This window comes from Coturnix japonica, chromosome 2 (genome assembly GCF_054131305.1).
Source record: "Coturnix japonica strain WE chromosome 2, WE-NBRP24, whole genome shotgun sequence".
Taxonomy (NCBI): Eukaryota; Metazoa; Chordata; class Aves; order Galliformes; family Phasianidae; genus Coturnix; species Coturnix japonica.
The window spans coordinates 102,391,264-102,409,303 of NC_140664.1; the positions used below are offsets into that span (position 1 = coordinate 102,391,264).

The 18,040-nt window shown below is 41.6% G+C and overlaps 1 protein-coding gene across 2 annotated transcripts in view; it reads left to right on the plus strand.

Annotated features, from left to right (window-relative positions):
- Positions 1-3,114: 3,114 nt before the first annotated feature.
- OSBPL10 (oxysterol binding protein like 10) overlaps positions 3,115-18,040 on the plus strand; it is a 91,618-nt gene continuing 76,692 nt past the window's right edge. The window contains exon 1 of one of the 2 annotated variants that reach the window (XM_015853901.3): positions 3,115-3,525. In XM_015853901.3, coding sequence (XP_015709387.2) covers positions 3,236-3,525 — 290 coding nt within the window. In that variant the 5' untranslated portion in view covers positions 3,115-3,235. The remainder of the gene's footprint in view (positions 3,526-18,040) is intronic. The other variant, XR_014942945.1, reaches the window with a different exon arrangement.

The window sequence follows — 18,040 nt, forward strand, 5'->3', positions numbered from 1 at the left end:
TACAGTCTCATTCTTAGATACGATGCAAAACCAGCATAGATTGCCAAGGCTGGGATCAAAAGGATCTTTGGTTAACCAAGGGGAGGATATATATATTAATTTATATATATCCATATATATTTAGTATATGAATTATAGGTCACATTAAAGGTCTGCATAGTCCATTTCTTCCACTACTAGATGCCTAGAGAAAGATCAAGAATAACGTAGATATCATTTCATCAATAAACACTCTGCAAGGCATCAGAAGTTCAGGGCTTTTCTGATCTTCGGATACTTCCAAAACACTTTGCACAGCCTTGCTTAAAGGTCTTTGAAAACAGTTATCAAATTGCTCTTTTATTCTTCAGGACTTTTGGCATCCTGTAACAATGAGTTTCACTTTTAGAAATCATGTGAAAAAAAGATTCCCTTGTGCTTATTTTAAACCAGCTCCCCCATAGCTCTAGTTTCATGAGAAACGGTGAACTATAGCCATTAACCTAAATACCATCCTGTACACAGGCTCTTTCTATTCCAGCAGAAAATCCTGTTGAGCTGGCTCTCTCCTCATTAGAAAATTGGGGTTTATACCTTTTCTCTTTCTATTCCATCCCTTCTGAAGGAATGTTATTAATGCAGAGTATACGTTCACTGGGTGTACTATGGATTTATATAGCAGCGTGCTGATATTTCTGTTTTCCTTAATGAGCTCATCCCAGCTGTTTGATTGCCCTTGAACACTGAGATGGGTTTTCAGAGGACTACTTAAAATGACACCAAAATGTCTTTCCTGGGAAGCTACAGCAACGTATAGATCATATAAATTAGTTGCTTCAGTTATCATTTTATCAGCAAATTAGTCACTACTGTGAAATCTCTACTGTTTTTCTTTTCCCCCTTCCAGTTGATTCTGGTTTTAACTATTATTGTAGGACTAATGATTTTAGAAGATATTGAGTGACATATGTCTCCAATCAGAGCAGCGTTTTCCCCCACTTGAAAAGTGGCCACTGAGCCCTCTATTTTGTTTTCCCCATTAACCAGCCTTCAAGCTGTATGAGGTGTGCTATCACATCACAGAAACCTTCTTGCAGCAGTGAGGTGGTTTGAGATTTTGCAAAACTCCTGGGGATATGATATGCTGGCAAACCATTGTCTCTCCAGTGTCAGAAGCTCCCTCATGGGAACACAACTGTTATTTAGGTTTTACTGTACAGAAAGACATAGAGTTTCTGTATAACTTTATGAGGAGGCTTCTTTTCCTGACATAACTCTCTTCTAATAAATTCTACAGAAGACAGGAAAAAAAATCTTTCTTTATAATATGGAACACACACAGTTAATGTGTTGCAATGGCTGGTGGGAAGCTGTGGTGATGATGCTGCTACTTCTGTAAAGCATTTTGTTCCACTGTTGGGGTCTGTAGCTGTAGCTGCTGTAGCTGATGATGAGAGAAATTAAAGCATCTCAGGCTTGTCTCCAGAGAGGTCTGAACTTCCCGAAGGAGCACAGCTCCTTCATTCCAAGGTCTTCTGAAAACTGCAGCCATCAAATTGATGGAGCTGAGTCAGAGAACAGGGCTTTTCAGACTGTAGTTACAGAGTTTCTTTCTGTAGTGAACAACGAGTGGGGATCTTTACATAAATATTAAAGTAATAGCTCTGCCTTGGAAAATTACTCTAAAGTATTTTCTGTTTTAAAGCCTAACTAAGCTAATAATCTTTGTCTGTGCTGCAAGAGATGTATACTAAATGTTACACTAAATATTCCACCAATGAAAGGCTAAATTAAAATTCAAGTTTCCAGACTGCAGTGCCTCAGTATTTAGCTACAACATAGAAGTTTAACTACCCAAAATTCAGGATCGAGTTATCCAACATTTCAGTTAACCAACCACAACACATATGGTAGGATTTTCTAGAGCGAGAAATGGGAGAATCTGAGCAAGAAGCACTGCTGGCTGGTTAATACTGGAAGCGCAGGCCTCTAGATGTGGGAGTTTAGAGGGCCTGAAAACCTTGAGAGGTGCAGAAATGGGATGGCACGAGTCCACACATGAGTCCACACAGTCCAAAAAACACGTGGAAACACACAACCTTTCTAAGAGTTAAAGCAAAGCACTAAGCTTTGTCCATTTGTGCTGTCAGTCCCACTGAGCCCCTCTGTATTTCAGGTCTCTAGTTATAAAATGACATAACTGTACATCGGGTGTGCTGTGAAGATTTGTATTGTAACAAGGCTGAGGCAACCGGCTAACACAGCAAAGCCGGCTGTGGAATTGATCTAGGGGAATGTAACCGCACAGCTGCAAACCTTGCTGATGGTACAAGGACCTGCTTGTCTTTTTATAACGATCCTAAATTATCTTAAAACATCCTCCATCTTCAGGAGATGCAACTGTGCCCGCAAAAATGTTTTCTGCAAAGTCTGGATCGATGGTAGAACTGATGCAATGCGATGATGTACATGAAAGGACAAAAGGGAACGGCCTTGAGTTGCTCCAGGGGAGGTTCAAGTTGGGTATTAGGAAAAACTTATCCAAAATATTGGTGCTGCAGTGGCACAGGCTGCCCAGGGAGGTGGTGCAGTCACCACCCCTGGAGGTGTTCAAGAACCGTGTGGATGTGGCACTGAGGGACGTGGGCAGTGGGTATGGTGGGGTTGGTGGTTGGACTAGGTGCTCTTAGAGGGCTTTTTCAGCCTTAATGATTCTGTGACTGTACAGTGTCCCGCTGCACACGCTGGGGATTGCTGCTGCTGGGCACATGCACCTTGGCGTGCACCGCATGAGTGGTGGCACAGACAGCCGCCTCCTCGGTGCCACGATATACGGCCAAGGGCACTCGTGTGCATCCATCCGCACTGAGAGCCGCCCTCCTGCCAAGCGCTGCGCTCAGGCGGGCACAGCTTTTGTAGTGCCACGGGCTGCGCTCCCCGGGCACCCTCTGCCCAGCGGTGCAGCTGCACACCCGCATCCCACAGAGGGCGGCCACCCCCCCGACTTTCATCGCGCATCCCGCGCACACCCAGGGCAGGGCAGGGCAGGGCAGAGCAGGGCAGGGCCCCAACGGCCGCCCAACGCCCCCCGGCCCCAGGCGAGGGGCGGCGCGCGGTTCCCTCTCCTGCCGCGGCCCGGCCCCTTCTCCCCCGGGCGCCGCCTCTCTGCTCGGCGCCGCCCGTGAGTCAGGGCTTTGCCGGGCACCAGCGGCGGCCGCGGCCGGAGCGGGCTCGTACCCTCCCGCCGCGGGGCTCCATGGAGAAGGCGGCGGCGAACGAGGGCGGCGGCAGCAATAGCAGCAGCCGCAGCAGCAGCCGCCCCACGTCGGCGGGCTCCTCTCCCTCGTCCTCCTCCGCCGGCCGCGGGCTGCCGGGCCGGGCGGCGGCCGCGGGGAGGCTGGATGGAGGCGGCGGCAGCAGCCCCGGCTCGGCGGCGGCCAGCCCGGGGGGCGCGCAGGCGCCGGGCGGCGTCGGGAGGCGTCGGGAGCCGGTGCTGGAAGGGACGCTGAGCAAATACACCAACCTCCTGCAGGGCTGGCAGAGCAGGTAATACGCCGCCGGGACGCGGCCTCACGGCCCCCGCCGCCCCCAAGATGGTGCCCGGCGGCCGCCGCCCCGGGCCGCCCCCTCCCCTCCCCGCCGCGGGCAGGTAGGCCGGTGCTGTGTGCCGGTGCTGTGTGCCGGCCCTGCTCCGCCGCACCTCGCCCTTCCTGCTGCCCTCTGTATTTCTTGTTGTTTCGTTCCGTTTATGGTTTATTTCCCATCCTTTCCGCGTTCCTCCTCGTGCAACTTACCTCCCTCCCGCTGGGAAGTTGGGCGGGATAACCGGAATGGGTGCGAGTGAAAGGGAAACGCCGTGCTTGTGAGTGCAGTCACCGGTGTGATTTGCCGGCTTTAGGGTGGGCCATTATCCGTGTGCTCAGCCCCGGTGTCCTTCCTGCGTGACAGGTGCCGGGAGTGGGGCCTCGGTGCGGGTTGTGGGACTCAGAACGCTGCGTTGGGGTCTGTGGAACGTGAGAGGTTTTGCATTGCTGCTTTACTTCTTGCTAAACTTACTGAGTGCGTGAGCTTGGGTAGCTATACCTCAACTTTGTAAGGTATGGTGTTGCGGTGGTGGCTCTGAAGGGAAATAATGGCTATAGAGAGAATGCAGGTCCAGCCACAAACCTTTGGAAAAGGAGAAGCAAAACCAGGAGACTGCTTACACCAAGTGGTCACAAGCAGTGAGAATGCAGGCATAGATGTCTCCTGGATGCTCCAGCAGTAATTTTAAAGTATTTCTAAGTGAGAAATGGATGCCAAGGATGCTTTGATGCTGACTCTTGCGGAGCTGGATCAGTGTAGAGGACTGTGGCAGTGCTTACTGAAAAGTTTCAGAAATGGATCCGATTTCATGCAGGAGGAGGCATGCACAGGTTATACCCACTGTGGGTGATAGTGAACGTGTCAGGCCCAACATGGATAGGCACTTGTATTTGTAAACCAGACACTGTTCACGTACATGTATAGACCGCTCGCATAGAGATGTAGAGAAGGCCCTCAACTATCTCATGGCTTCTGCTGCTCTGTGCTACATTCTCTGTGTTAGAATCTTGTCTGTTACTGATTTATGCAGACCTTCTGTTGTTTTGTTTAAGAACCAAATAAACACATTTTGGTATTGAAATGAACAACTAACCTCCTCTCCTTTTTCTCTTTCTTTTTTTTCCTGGTACCGCCATCTCTTTTGGTAGAAGCAGTAACTTTTTCTAATCGCGTGAGTGTTGCCAAGGGTCGCTTTCAGGTAACCTGATGGAAATGGGTAAAATTGAGGTCTTTGCTTGTAAGTCTTTGGGTCTGTACTTGCCTGTCTGTTGGCTTTGGGCAGTGTTTGGCACTGATTAGATCTCTGATAAAGATGGCGGTTCAAGATGATCTATGTATGTCTGAAAAACTTCTATCTGAAAACATTACAGAGATAAATGTCACGTGAGCAGTTCCACTGAAGCACTTGGAAGTTAATATTATTTTGCTCTTAGCAGTCTATTTTAATCCTGCTATATAATGCTTTGTCAACCGCTGATCTTATTTTGTGTAAATCTGGCTATTTGACTACATGGTTCATGGTGAGACAGAGCTTTTGGGCTAAGTGATGTTTCTAGTTTATTCGGGTGTTCCTTGATCTATGTTGGCTGGCATTGGTGATGCCAGTTCTAAACAAAACAGTTGCAGCTGGGAGGTTACAAAAGTTGATCTTACTATAATTTCCAATAAATGAGTATGTGTGGGTTGAAGTGTGGTTGTCTGTTTGGGAATGTATGTGTTGTGGAATGATCATAGAAATTAGTTCTGAGTTTACTTCATCTGGAAAAACGCAGGATTGTTTAACTTCATGGTCAATACAGCCGGATGGCATGAATATAAATAAAATGGAAAAATAAAGAGGAAATTGAGAGTTCAGTGATGGTGGATTTGAAATGTTCTTTAAAGTACCTTACCCATTAGCCTAAATAATTTAAATGCATTTAATGTTAGCTTCTGCCATGAGGCATTGAAGTAGGAAGGCTTTCTCTCCTGCAGGGTAACCTCTAAGATTCTTGAGACATTTTTGTCTCGTTGTTTGAATTACAATAAATTGGTGTCACTTTTTTATCAGTTGCCCTTTAAGAGGGGTGTGCAAGATATTTCGGATGGGGCAATATTAAAGCATTACACTGCACTGATGAACAATAGCTGAAGTAATTGAAGGCTTTAGGTTCAGTCAATCTTGAGGGCTGCATTTATTTCTGTTTTAAGTATTTCTGTCTATTACTAAATAAGTCTATTTGTTCTCCTCCAGCAGGTTCAGGAACGGCCTGTTTTGAAAAAGAGATGGGTGTTTTTTTTTACCCTCATACCAGCAGAAGGAAGGGCTGTTTTTATGTTTGTTTTGAGGCAGTTTGTTGTACAGTAAAGTTGTCAAGGGGGCTGGGCGTTTAGAGTGTCTCTGCTAAGGTCTGACTCGCCATTGATTTTCACAGTTGTGAAGGTAGAGAGCAAAACAACCTCAACCACGGATGTAAGATGTTTAAGATGTTCTTTCATGTAAGAACATTTGTGTCTGATGTGAGGTACTAGAACATTTCACTGTCAGGACAGGTCAGTAATTGGCTGCTGGACTGGTGTTAGCGACAGGGGGCCTGAATGAATGAACAAGGTACTCCTGGCCAAACTCAAATACAAAAAGAAAGCCTACAGAGGATGAAAGCAAGGTCAGGTAACCTGGGAGGAATACAGAGAGCAGCTAGGGATGAAGTTAGGATAGCTAAGGTCCAGATAGTATTGAATGGATGTAAAAGCCCTTCCTGTTGCCTTTAACAGGTACATTATGACATAAAGAACACTAGGGAAAATGACCCGGTTACCTGAGACAGTGGCCGTGCTGAGGTACTGAATGCCTTCTTCAGCAGCAAGGTTGCCTTCATGAACACCAGTTTCCAGAGATCAGGAGGAAGGGCTGGATTGTGAAGTGGATCAATAACTGGCTGAATATCAGTGCAGAGAGTAGTGGTTAGTGGAGCAAGTATTGAGCAGAGTACCCCAGGAGTTGATTCTGAGCACAGTCTTGTTCCAAGTCTTAATTAAAGATCTGGGTGATGAGGTGGAGTAAACCCTCAGTAAACTTGCAGATGTCGTGAAACCAAGGGAAGTGGCCAACTCAAAGGAATGCGCAGGCATCCAGAGTGCCATGGACAGGCTGGAGGTGGTTGATGTGGAGTCCAGCAAAGAGAGATGGCAAGTCAAGTCATTCTGGGGAGTAATAATGCCAGATGTGCTGGGGGCCACCCATCTGGAAAGCAGCTCAGCAGAAAAGGACCTGGGAGTCCTGGTAGACACCAAGGTAACTGTGAGTCAGACTTGTGCCCTTGCAGATAAAAAAAGCTAATGGAATTCTTGGCTGCATTAGTAGGCAAAGTGTTGCCTAGGGAAAAAGAGTTTGTCCAACTTTTCTAGTCGTCTTCTGTCTGCTTTCATAAGGTACCAACTATATAGCAAGTGCAGCAGCCCAGCCTTTCTGTTTGTTTCTTCCCTGTCATAAGAGAGGTGCGAAACATGTTGAGAGTCAAAGATTAAAGAGTCTAATGCAGTGACGGCTGCTCCAGGTTCTTTCACTGGTAGAATTCAAGGTCTAGGAATGACTTACAACCTTTTTCCAGTGTAAAAAGCAAGTAGGTGGTTACTGGAGAAATATGACTATACTTGAATATGTTATTGGAAGTTAGATGTATGTTGCTAGTGTCAGATAAACTCGGAACCTAAAATGTCAAAAATCACTTATTAGTAATTTCTGGTTTAGAATAAATGCTAATCTTTTCTTTTTCCTTAATCCTGAAATCTAGGTAATGAAAGTAATAATATTGAAATGTGAGCTTTAAGTTTTTAACTCCTCTATTTCCTTCATTTCCTGCTATTGGAACTTTTTGCTCTTAATTATTTATTGTTGAAGGTTACTGTTAGGAAAAAAAAATAACCCTTTGTTGTATACCTCTAATTTATTTGTAGGAAAAGTAAAATTTTAAGTTAAGATGCACTTTGCTTAGTTAATGGTTGGTTAAACCTAACTTGTTTTATCACTAACTGCTTGACTTATCTTGAGTAACTTTTGCTGTTGTCTTTAAAGAGGTATGTCAGGAGAATGGAAAAGGTTGTTGGAAGAGGAGTGAAGTTAGAGAAGGGCTTTTATTAAGGTAGAGGCAGGATGAGAAATCGATCATTCTTTCTCTGTGTCCTTCAGGGATGCTTACAAGAAACATTTGGAAGAAAAAAAACTTTGAATGTCAGGGTGAAATTTAAAAAGATGGTCTTGTGGTTTGGACTTTGGAGATGTCCATGGCAGTTCTCCAAGCAATCCACATTTCTCTCATCTCCAGGCAGGTAACCCAAGTTCTTTGCTCCTTGGCTGCCTTACTTATGCCTATCTGGAGGATAAGTTCATGTGAAGTATGATTATTCACTATGTAAGATGCTTGATGGTGTCGTAGGTGTGGGTAAAGTCTGTTTAAAACAAAGGAGACTTGAACATTTTCACTCAGTCAGTACGTTTGGGATTTTCAAGTGCACTTCAGAGCTGAGCAGCAGTCTTGGTACCAGAGGGAATGAAGTGACAGACAAAATAGACCTTGGTCTTCCTTTCACCCAGATGTCACACTTTGCTTTCAGACAGTGAAAAGAAGTGGCAGTTGGCTCTAGCACTTACCCTTATCTGGGTTTTGTTATTACTAGCTCATCTCACTGCTGTCTTTTTGAATGGAGATCTCTGTGCTTAGTAACGCGGTGATAAATGTGGTTAGAGGGAGCACACATGCTCCTGTTAGCTCATCTGAAAAAATGCACCCGTTTGTGCATACGGATTTGTGTTCAAGTAGGTGAAGTGACAGTAAGTTGTTAAACTAAATAATGTGCCTGGAGTCTTTTTGTGTGTCTGTAAGAACTGTATTCAAGAAGCTTTCCACATCACTTTGTATTTAAAAGCAATTATTAAATAAGTAGGAAGCATTTGGGCTTTAGCTTCTCTTTGACTAAGTAATATGATGATTCTTACCTTGTTCTTTGTGGTATATTTAAAAGGGTAAACCTTTCAAGTGAAAAGGGTACTGGAAATCACTGACCATCGACTCTTAATGTAAATTGATATATTTTAAATCAGTGTTATAATGGATGATGAAACAAAACAAAAAGTATTGAATTTGATACAAATAAAAAAGTTGTGTTTCTTTCCTTGGCCTAATACAGTTCCAGAACTTAAATGTTTTTATTTTATTTTATTTTATTTTATTTTATTTTATTTTATTTTATTTTATTTTATTTTATTTTATTTTTTTCCAAGTATCATGTCGTTATGCTTTAGGTCTGTTGGGATTTTGGGAATATCTTTCTGAGATAGTTGAGCACATTTAGAACCTCATCCAGGGAGGCAAAGCTTTTCCCTTTCTTTTCCTTTTTCTTTTTCTTTCTGTTGCAAATATATGTCAGTAAACACTGTTGAAATACTACTGTACTTTCCAAAATGGCATTTATGTCACTCCAAAAGCAGCACCTTGTATTTATTTTCTTGGAAACTACAAAAGATACAAAGAACACAATAAGACTGTTTGATAGAGTAAAGTATCACCTACAAAGCACTATTTTTTTTCAGCATAGTCTCCACCATTAGCTATGCATTTTTGCCAGCAATGTACAAGAGCCAGCATGCCTTGCTCATAAAAAAATCTGCACCAGTGAGGTGACCTGCTATTTCACAGCTGCTATGATGTTGTTGCTAGGAAAATGTTGCCCATGCAGTTCATCTTCCATCAGCCTGAACAGATGGAATTCCAAAGGTGCCAAATCTGGACTGTACTGTTGGTGTGGTAGGACAGTCCAGTAAAGATTGGCTGTGCACCCTGTGGTACCAGGCTTGGTGTTAGCGTGCTGCAAGAGAAAGGTTGTTGTCTTCTCTGACCTGATGTTTAGTCAGCATAGTGATGTAGAGGTTGGAGTTGGTGGTTTGTCTGGATCCCAGGATGTTCAGAAGGAATATTCCTTTCCTGTCCCAAAGCACAGTGTGCATCATTTTATCCACTGAGGGCTGCATCTTGAACTTCGTCTTCAATGTGGAATTCACATATTGCTGCTTCATGGACTGCTGTTTTGACTCAGGCTCATAATGGTCCATGCACCATGTCATGTCACCGGTGGTGAAGTGATACAGGGAATAACCTTCATCCTCACATTTGTTCATTTAGTCCTGACAAACTTATGTATGCTGTTCTTTTTGTTCCCATGTGAGCATTGTGGACCTACCTGGTGCAAACTTTGCAGTATTCCAACATTTCCACTAATTGAAGCTGATATTCAGCTCTATACGCAGGTTTTAATCCACCAGTTTGTGCAGATAAGCTGATTGAGATGGTCTTTGTTTTGTGATGTGACAGCTGTGAATGGCTGCCTGGAGGAGGCTTGTCTTTCATGCTACTGTTGCCACTGCTGAAATGTACCACCCACCAGCTCACTGTGCTCACCTCCTCTGGTCTCCATAAACATTCAGTAAGTGTTGATGAATATCAGGGGGTGCCATTTTTTCCACGTAGAGGGATTCTGTGCCACCCTTTTGTTTCAGATACACTTTATTGTCTGGTGCCATTTTGTCAGATTGCCCCTCTGCTGCCATCTGTCACACAGCAGCAGAGTATTGGTGGGACAGTTAACCTCTACCACCATACCACCAACATCCACCTCTGGTTTTGTGGGACAACGTAATGAAATAGGAGGCATTACTTTGAGAGCAGCCATCGTAATTAGCAGGTAAATCGAGTAATTTAGATCCCTAAGTATCAGTTATCTAGCACAAGCCGTAGCATTTGTCTTGATTCTTGTCCCACCTAGACAAGAATCAGTGTGTTTCTCTGAGAGTCTAAGACTTTTTATTCCAGTGATAGAGCATTCTTGACTATGGGTGCCAACTTTAATTACTCAGTGCTTAAAAAATTGACTTTCTTAATATGCGTCAATGTTTTTTGTTTGTTTTTTTTTACCCACTCAAATCTTGTTATATGTACTGTGTATGGGACAGAAAGCACTGCTTACCAAATATCATTTCCTTGTGCAGCCTTTTCGGAATGATGATGTTATCATTTGTCTGTTGATAGCTAAACCAGTGGAATCTTCAGAGGAGCTGTAAGTCAAGCTTCCCAATAATTTTAGTAATTTATGACCTTACTATTGGCTATTTCAGTGTTCTTCTTCAAGTCTGGACACTAGAACTGTGTACAGTCAATTGTGAACAAATGCAGATGTAATGCATCCTATTTTCTCCAGTATTTTCCTGCTAAAAATGTCCTCAAACTTAACTCTTAAGGTCTCCATTACAGTTTTGGAAGATTAGCTTTGTTTTGACTTGTGAATTTAACTGTTAGTCTAATTACACACAGCACTGGTACTTTAAGTTCCCTGGTGTTGCTCTGCTTCTCCAGACAGATGCATCCCTACCCCTTCTCTTGCAACCTTCTGCTTGCCTTGCTTGAGTTGCTTGCGATCTGATGCTTGTTAGGCTTTTCTCTAAGTTGCATGTGGTGCTTCTTCTTATTCTTTCTTCTGATGTCCATTATCATACTCATTTTGGAAGTACTGTGATGCTCCATTTCTTCTTTTTAATTAGCAAGGTGATGTCCCCCTGCTATATTCTCTATCCATGGTTAGCACATGTTTTCTCGTGTTCCCTAATAAGTCTTAGAATTTCTCATGGCTTGTGGATGCCTTATTTTTGTAGGGGGAAAAATAGTACTTGATTATTTGTTTTTAAACATTAAAACCACTTAAGAACATTGAAAAATATAACTGGTGAAACTGATTATTGGTTGAAGCGTTACCTAGGGGGAAAATATTAGTGTAAGGATTGGAGATATATATAAGTGTGTGTGTGTACAGACAGTGCTTTTCCAGGTCAATCTTTCTTGTAATTACGACTCTTTTTGCCACTAGATGTGTGATTTTATTTTGATGTTATTAGGATGCATGGTATTTGCTGAGGATGGCTTATTTTCATGTCATCAGCAATCCTGATGGAATTTCTTTTTCATCTAGGTCATTGCTAAACGCTTTAAGCCAAGAACTGATTGCCAAGGAACGCTATTAGAAATACATTCACTCAAAGATCCTTGTTCAGTTATATTTTTAGGCTGGTTACATCCTGTATTTCAATGCATTTAATGTCTCCTGTTGAAGTAGAACTGTGTTGGGGTTCTCCATGCTTCTTTGACTATTGGAATTAAAAAAGTGAATTGGATCATAGCTAAGTTACTTAGGTGTGGGCAGGATGGAACCTGTGGTATTCACTGCTGCAGGCATTTGGGCATTTCGCACTGGCACAGAAACCTCTTCTGAAGGTGGGTATATATATATATATATATTTGGTGACTTATCACAGTAGGCTTTTATAGAAGCTCTGACTCTTGGACTCATGGAAACAGGAAAAAAAATCTCTCTCAATTGGAAGGTTTGCCTTTCACACCATAGGCATAGGGTTTGTTTTTTTTTACTTCCATCGAACATTTTTTATCTTACCTGGTTATTAGGCTTTGATTGTGTTACTGTTGGGTTATACAACAGTCGTTTAATCTCATTTTTATTAAGCAAGTGGAAGGAAAGGGTGATTTGACAGTAGAACAGAGGAAGAAAGATGAGGTGTTCAATGGTGGGAGAAACGTAGGAAAGGAATAAAAGCTGCTGGAGGAGGACTGATGGAGGGAAAGGGAGCCATGGAGGAGGAGGAAATGAAGGAAAGAATGAAGAAGTAGATATAAAACTTAAGACAGCACAGAGATAGACCTTGAGCAATTATTAAAAAAAAAAATTAAAAAGAAAGTCTAAAAATCATGTAATGTATATTCAGAATGATGTCGATGAAGCCTATGTGAGAAGATTTTATTTCTTAATTTTAATCCTACTTTTAAGAGTGGCACTGAAGAAATAGGCAGAAATTCTTCTTCTCTAATTTGCAGAACAGTTGAGGCAGTGCCAACATTTTTCTGCTTTCTTACCTCTCCCGCCTTCTGTAGCAGAGTTTGTTGTACGTTAATAGTATGTGAACTGCAGCCAGAGGAAGCTACTGACAGCGCCCACCTGGATATATAGTCGTGTGCCAGGCTTAACTTTGCCCTTTTAAACACAATATTGCTTATGTGTAAATTCAAGAATATGTGATGATTTTTCCTGTTTAAAGGTCACTAGTGTTCCTTCGTTTTTGATTAAAGAGTGAATATCTGGATTTTTGTGTGTACGTAGAACAGAGGCTATAGAAACAGAAACAAAGCTTAATGCATAAAGGTCTTTCAGAGTAAATGTTGCTTGCAAATCAAAATGTGCTGTCTACAGGGGGGATCATGGCTAATACTCTGAATATCTCACAACATATTGGTGAAAGCACTGTTTAGTGGGCTCTGTGGATTCTTTGCATATGTTTCTAAGAAGCGGTGCTGACAAGACGCTGTATTGTGAAGAAGGCTGCACATCAACTGTCAAGACCGCACACAGAAGCTTTAATGTCTCTTCCTAGTGAATCAGTGATTCTAAGAGAAAAGGTAGGGCCAGCCCTATTCAGAGCATTGACAGAGCCGAGAAGTTCCAGCTGTCATAAGATGGTCTGATAAATCAGAAAGATCTGGTTTCTGCAAAGCTTTGTTTAAACGTGTTGAGCTGGAGAAGAGGTGGAAATGAGCTGGAGATGGAAATGAGCCAGTGCAATGGTAACTTGAAAGCAGCTTCTTTACTTTGTATGTCTTAGTTTATTCCATATGATATAGAGATGTTATAGAGAAAGTGTGGAGCGGTCTTGAATATCTTTGTAATTTCAAATTGGGGATTTGTTGACTACAGATTATTATTATTTTAAAGGCAAGGAAAAACAAGTTCTGCAGGGAAGAGGGAAGCTGAGAAATACATTAATTCCAGAAGCAGGACCTCCTTAAATTGCCCATTGCATTATTTAGTTTCATAAAATTATATATATTTTAAAAAATACAAGCAACTCACAAAAATGGCATTAGTGTTAATGTAGCCGAGTTCTCAGCCCCCTGTGTCTGAGCGTAGAATAAACATTACTTGTTCAACAGGTTCTGTGGGTGAAATGGTATTTTAAATGAACATTGCTGTTGGGAGAAGTGCCAACATTCATGAGGTTCAATTTGGAGAACCTTGATGATAAATTATCATCTAGAAAGTGAAAAATAACAGCTGCTATAAGCAGTATAGTAATCACACAGAACAAATTTGATGGAATAAAATATCTGGTTTTAACTTGCACGAAAATTATTGCCCCAGCAGGTGCGTTCACTGCCTGAAAGTGTCTGATAGTCCATGTAATCATCTGGAATTTATTATAATAATTTGTGTCCAGAATAACTATAGAGAATATACCTTTAGTGAATTATGTAAGCGATGCTATATGGAATGAGAGAGGAATGCAGAGCTGGTATGAGGGCTGCTGTTTCCTGGCATCAGTGTGTATGCCTTTGTCCATCTGGAAACTGCTTTTGAGATCTTTGTGTTTATTGCTTTCGTAGGTGGTGGTCAGCTCTTATTATGTGTTCCAGCGTTTGAAAAACAGCTAAGAACAAACTGTTTCTCCCATATAAATTATACAGGTAACGTACACAGGTCCACATGCTACAGTACCTAGATGAACATGAGAGAATTATCAAGAAAGATGAAGGAGCCAAATTCTTGTATGCACCAGTTTTGTATTGGCATTACGACCCTGACCTAGATGATGAAGGCAAGAATATTTCAGATAAAAGTGACTTATAAAATGTTCTAATTTATGGCTTTGCTGGAAATGTTGTTTTGAGGTCTCTTATTTCTTGATGTTATAGTAAATAGGTAAAAACATAACACTGAAATGTTGGTGGCTCCTGGCAGTGATTCTTGCTGAGGACAGAGCATTGCAAAACAAGGTTGAACTATGAAGGTCTGACAGAGAAGTCAGTGAACTGTGATAAAACCTCCATAAAGCTTTGCTGACTCAAGACAGCTAATTGAAAATTTATGCTATATGATTTGTTGATGGGATGTGAATATGCTTTGTACCCTGCTGGGCTGTGTTGGTTGTAATGCAATGCAGTCAGTATCTTTCTCTGGATAGGCTATTTTAAAGAGATGGACTTCTGAATATTGAAAATATATCAGCTTGAAATCTAGCCAATATGAAAATAAATCAGGATTAGTTGTGTAAATATTTTCTTGCTTTTTTTTTTTCTTCTTTTTTCTTTATATGTTACTATATGGACTACTTGGCAGTTCTCAGTGTAGAATGTCCTGAGAAGAATCATAGACAATCAGAACAATAATACAAGCAATGTCTGGGATACTAGCAACTTTTAGGTCTTTGGGTTTCTTCTATGACTAAATAGCTTGGACTGCTAGTTCTAAGCCCCCTTTACCTCTCCAGCTGTTACGTTTTCATAGAAAAAATGTGATTATTCTGGGAAAATAGCATGTTACTACTTCTTTTCTTAAGTGAGGCATTAATTGAGACTTGGCATAAGAAGGTAAGAGAACAGCCACTATCTGAAAGCGAAACTCTTAGATGTGGATGTATGTGTAGGAGTTAGTTGCAGGCAGTAAGCAGCTGGTGCCTTTGGGCAGTCTCCTTCAGCAGCCTTTTCCCAGGGGCTTGAAGTGTCAAATGTTATTGCTCAGAAGAAAGCTTGTAGCACATACTGTGCTTTTGCTAGGCTGGGAGATTGTTCAAATATAGGAAGAAATGGAGGTTCTTCTTTCGCACTGTGACTGTGCCACACTGTCAGTGCATGAAGTTTGTTGGGACTGTCTCTTTTCGTGCATGAGCTGTAATACATGGTGCAGATGACTGTGAAAGTTGGTAGGAGGCTCAGGTGGGCCTTTCTTGGGCACAGATGTTCTGGTAGGAGTTCTGTGTTGAAGCATGAGTCACAGAAAATAGCAAGACCCACTAAGCAGGTGCCGGAGCAGCTTAGAACTGTTAGCCTGATGGCTTAGGTTCATGTCTTTTCTAGTTTCTAAATGGAAGAATTAATGTCTTGAGGAAAAAGGGATGAACAGATGCTGAATCTAGTCTTGATCTTTCCTATGTTCAACTGCCAGGTTGGCAGTTAACTCTGATGGGATATGAAGTAGGTGGCATGAATCCAACCGTCTTCTTTTTTGTTTTTGAAGGATCCCTCTCGATATTTTCCCCTTTGTCTGATCTTTAATTTGCTACTGTGACAGTGAGTGTAGGGTTGGGAGGTGTTCTAGGAAGTGAATTGGAGAAAATACTTGAAAGTAAAGAGATCAGCTGTAAAAATGCATTTTCTAATACTTAGAACTGGCCAAACAGACAGTTGGTTCCAGAGATTAGACCAATGGTATGAAACCTTTTGGAATTCTCTTCTCCTTGAGCTTAAAACTGAGTTTTTCACTATTTATGCCTGAACAGATTGAACACTAGGGGTGTGCAATAGGTATCTCAACCAAGGGACTTGGACAGCTTAAATGGAACTGTCAGTGATAATAGAGAAAGCAGCTGGTACAGGAAGAATATACAGTATGGTTTCTCACAGATTGCATTTTTGAGACAGTGTCAGGATATCAAGAACAGATGTCTAAGAGACTGAAAATGCCTACTCTGCTCTCATATGTTGAGTTTTGACTTTCATTACATTCCCTTAACTGGATTTAGTTATTGGAATACTGAATTGTGCAGTTTTTTAAAGGAAAATTTAAGAATTATGGAACTGTAACCAAGCATTGGAAATCTGAAAACTGCCAGAGCTCTGCTAGTATTTAGTATATTTAGTAGCTTTTTATTTTTATTCTAATTTTTTTTTCCTTCTTTTATCGCTCTATTTCCTTGTCATTGATTTTCATTTCATTCTGAGCAAAGAGGGGGGCAGTGCTGGATCTGGTGTGAGTATAGAGAAGTGTATGAGGGAGGTAGTAGGGTGCCAAAGGGCTCTGCAGAACAGGAGTGACCTTTCGGTGTCAAATGATTGCTAGGAAAACATGTTAGCTTTTGCTCTCTAAGTTGAGAAATATTACTTCTTTACAGTGTTCTCTTGCGAGAAATGATGTTTGTACAAAATAATGGTTTTTGGAAATGGCAGTTAAATGTATGACTTGCAGGTTCTGTTTTCATTTGAGACTTGCATTCCATTAGAGAATTCTGTTTTCTTCACTTGAGCATCCCCAGTTATAATGTCTCAGATACAACGAGTTGTTTTGTTGAGGAGTGGGGGAATAATGATATATGTTCTGAATCACTTATTTTCTGTTTGGGGCGTTAGACAAGAGAAATTAACAGCTAAGGAGCAACATCTGCTGAGTGTTTGTGAATAGTTTATACCATTTGGGAATAGAACAAAACTACAAAGAAGTGGTTAAATAGACAAGTGCTTACTATAGTGTTGATTTTTGTCACAATTAGAGACAATGAAAAAAGCTAGAGGGAAGAGCTTTATGAACTGTGTTTGAGGGGAAGAAAATGAATTCTAAGTCTTTACATTGAACTTTTAGTGCAGTAGGATAGTTTTGCTTGTTCTGGATTTGAGGTTGAAAGTTTCTGGTGGCTGAAGGAAAACATCCTCTTGTTGCTTCTCCAGGGAAATGGGTGAGTTGTAATTACTTGAATTCCCTTTGAAATCTCCCTGCGGTGTTACCTATATTGACTATGAGTGTTTGTGAAGATCCTCATGTAGCCTAATCCCTCCAGCACTAAAAGTAAGACTTGAGCTTCTGACTGGTGCAGCTGGCGTACTTTGAGTGTAATGCAGATCTCTCAACTGAAGTTACCTCCCATTACACAGAGGAAAAAAAGAGGCTTCTATTTTGCTATGATACTTAATACTGAAATGAAGAGCATGCAACTCTGACCTGAGAGGAACTATTACTGTCTGGAGCTACAGTAGAAGCAGCCTCTGAAGTGATGTTTTGTGTCTCACTGGCTTAACTGACTGTTCCAGGGTTTGATCTTCTAGAGGTGATTGATAGGATGTGATTTTGTTTACATGATTAAAGGAAATTGGATTTGCTGTCGTATTTTCATTATTGGCAATATAGTTTTGAAATGTCTCCTGTTTTTTTTCTAAAATGATTTTTTTTTTTTAAAAAAGAATGTTTTATATTGCAAGAATAGGAATTAGCAAATAAATGATTATGAAAATATGAAAACAATTGTGACCATGCTCCATAGGAATTCAGCAACAGAGAAGCAGATTACAGTGATTACAAAGGTGGTGATCAAGTTTGGAGTCCTCCCCCTTGTGCTCCACTATTGCAATTGCTGTACAGTTCTTAATGCCTCCAATAGTCAAATGGGATTCGTAGTTAGGAGTTTCACTTGGAAACCCAAATGGTTTGCCAGAATTCAAGCACTGACTACACTGTATACAAGGGGGTTGAATGTTAAGTGCTTATCTAAGCATTTAATCCTTTCAAAAGCTGAGCTGGAACTAACAAAATCCTCAGAACAAAAATTCCCACAAACAAACAACACCACTACAAAAAGCAGAGCAGAAGTGAGAGCGAGTTCAAGCTGTACAAACCAAATGGA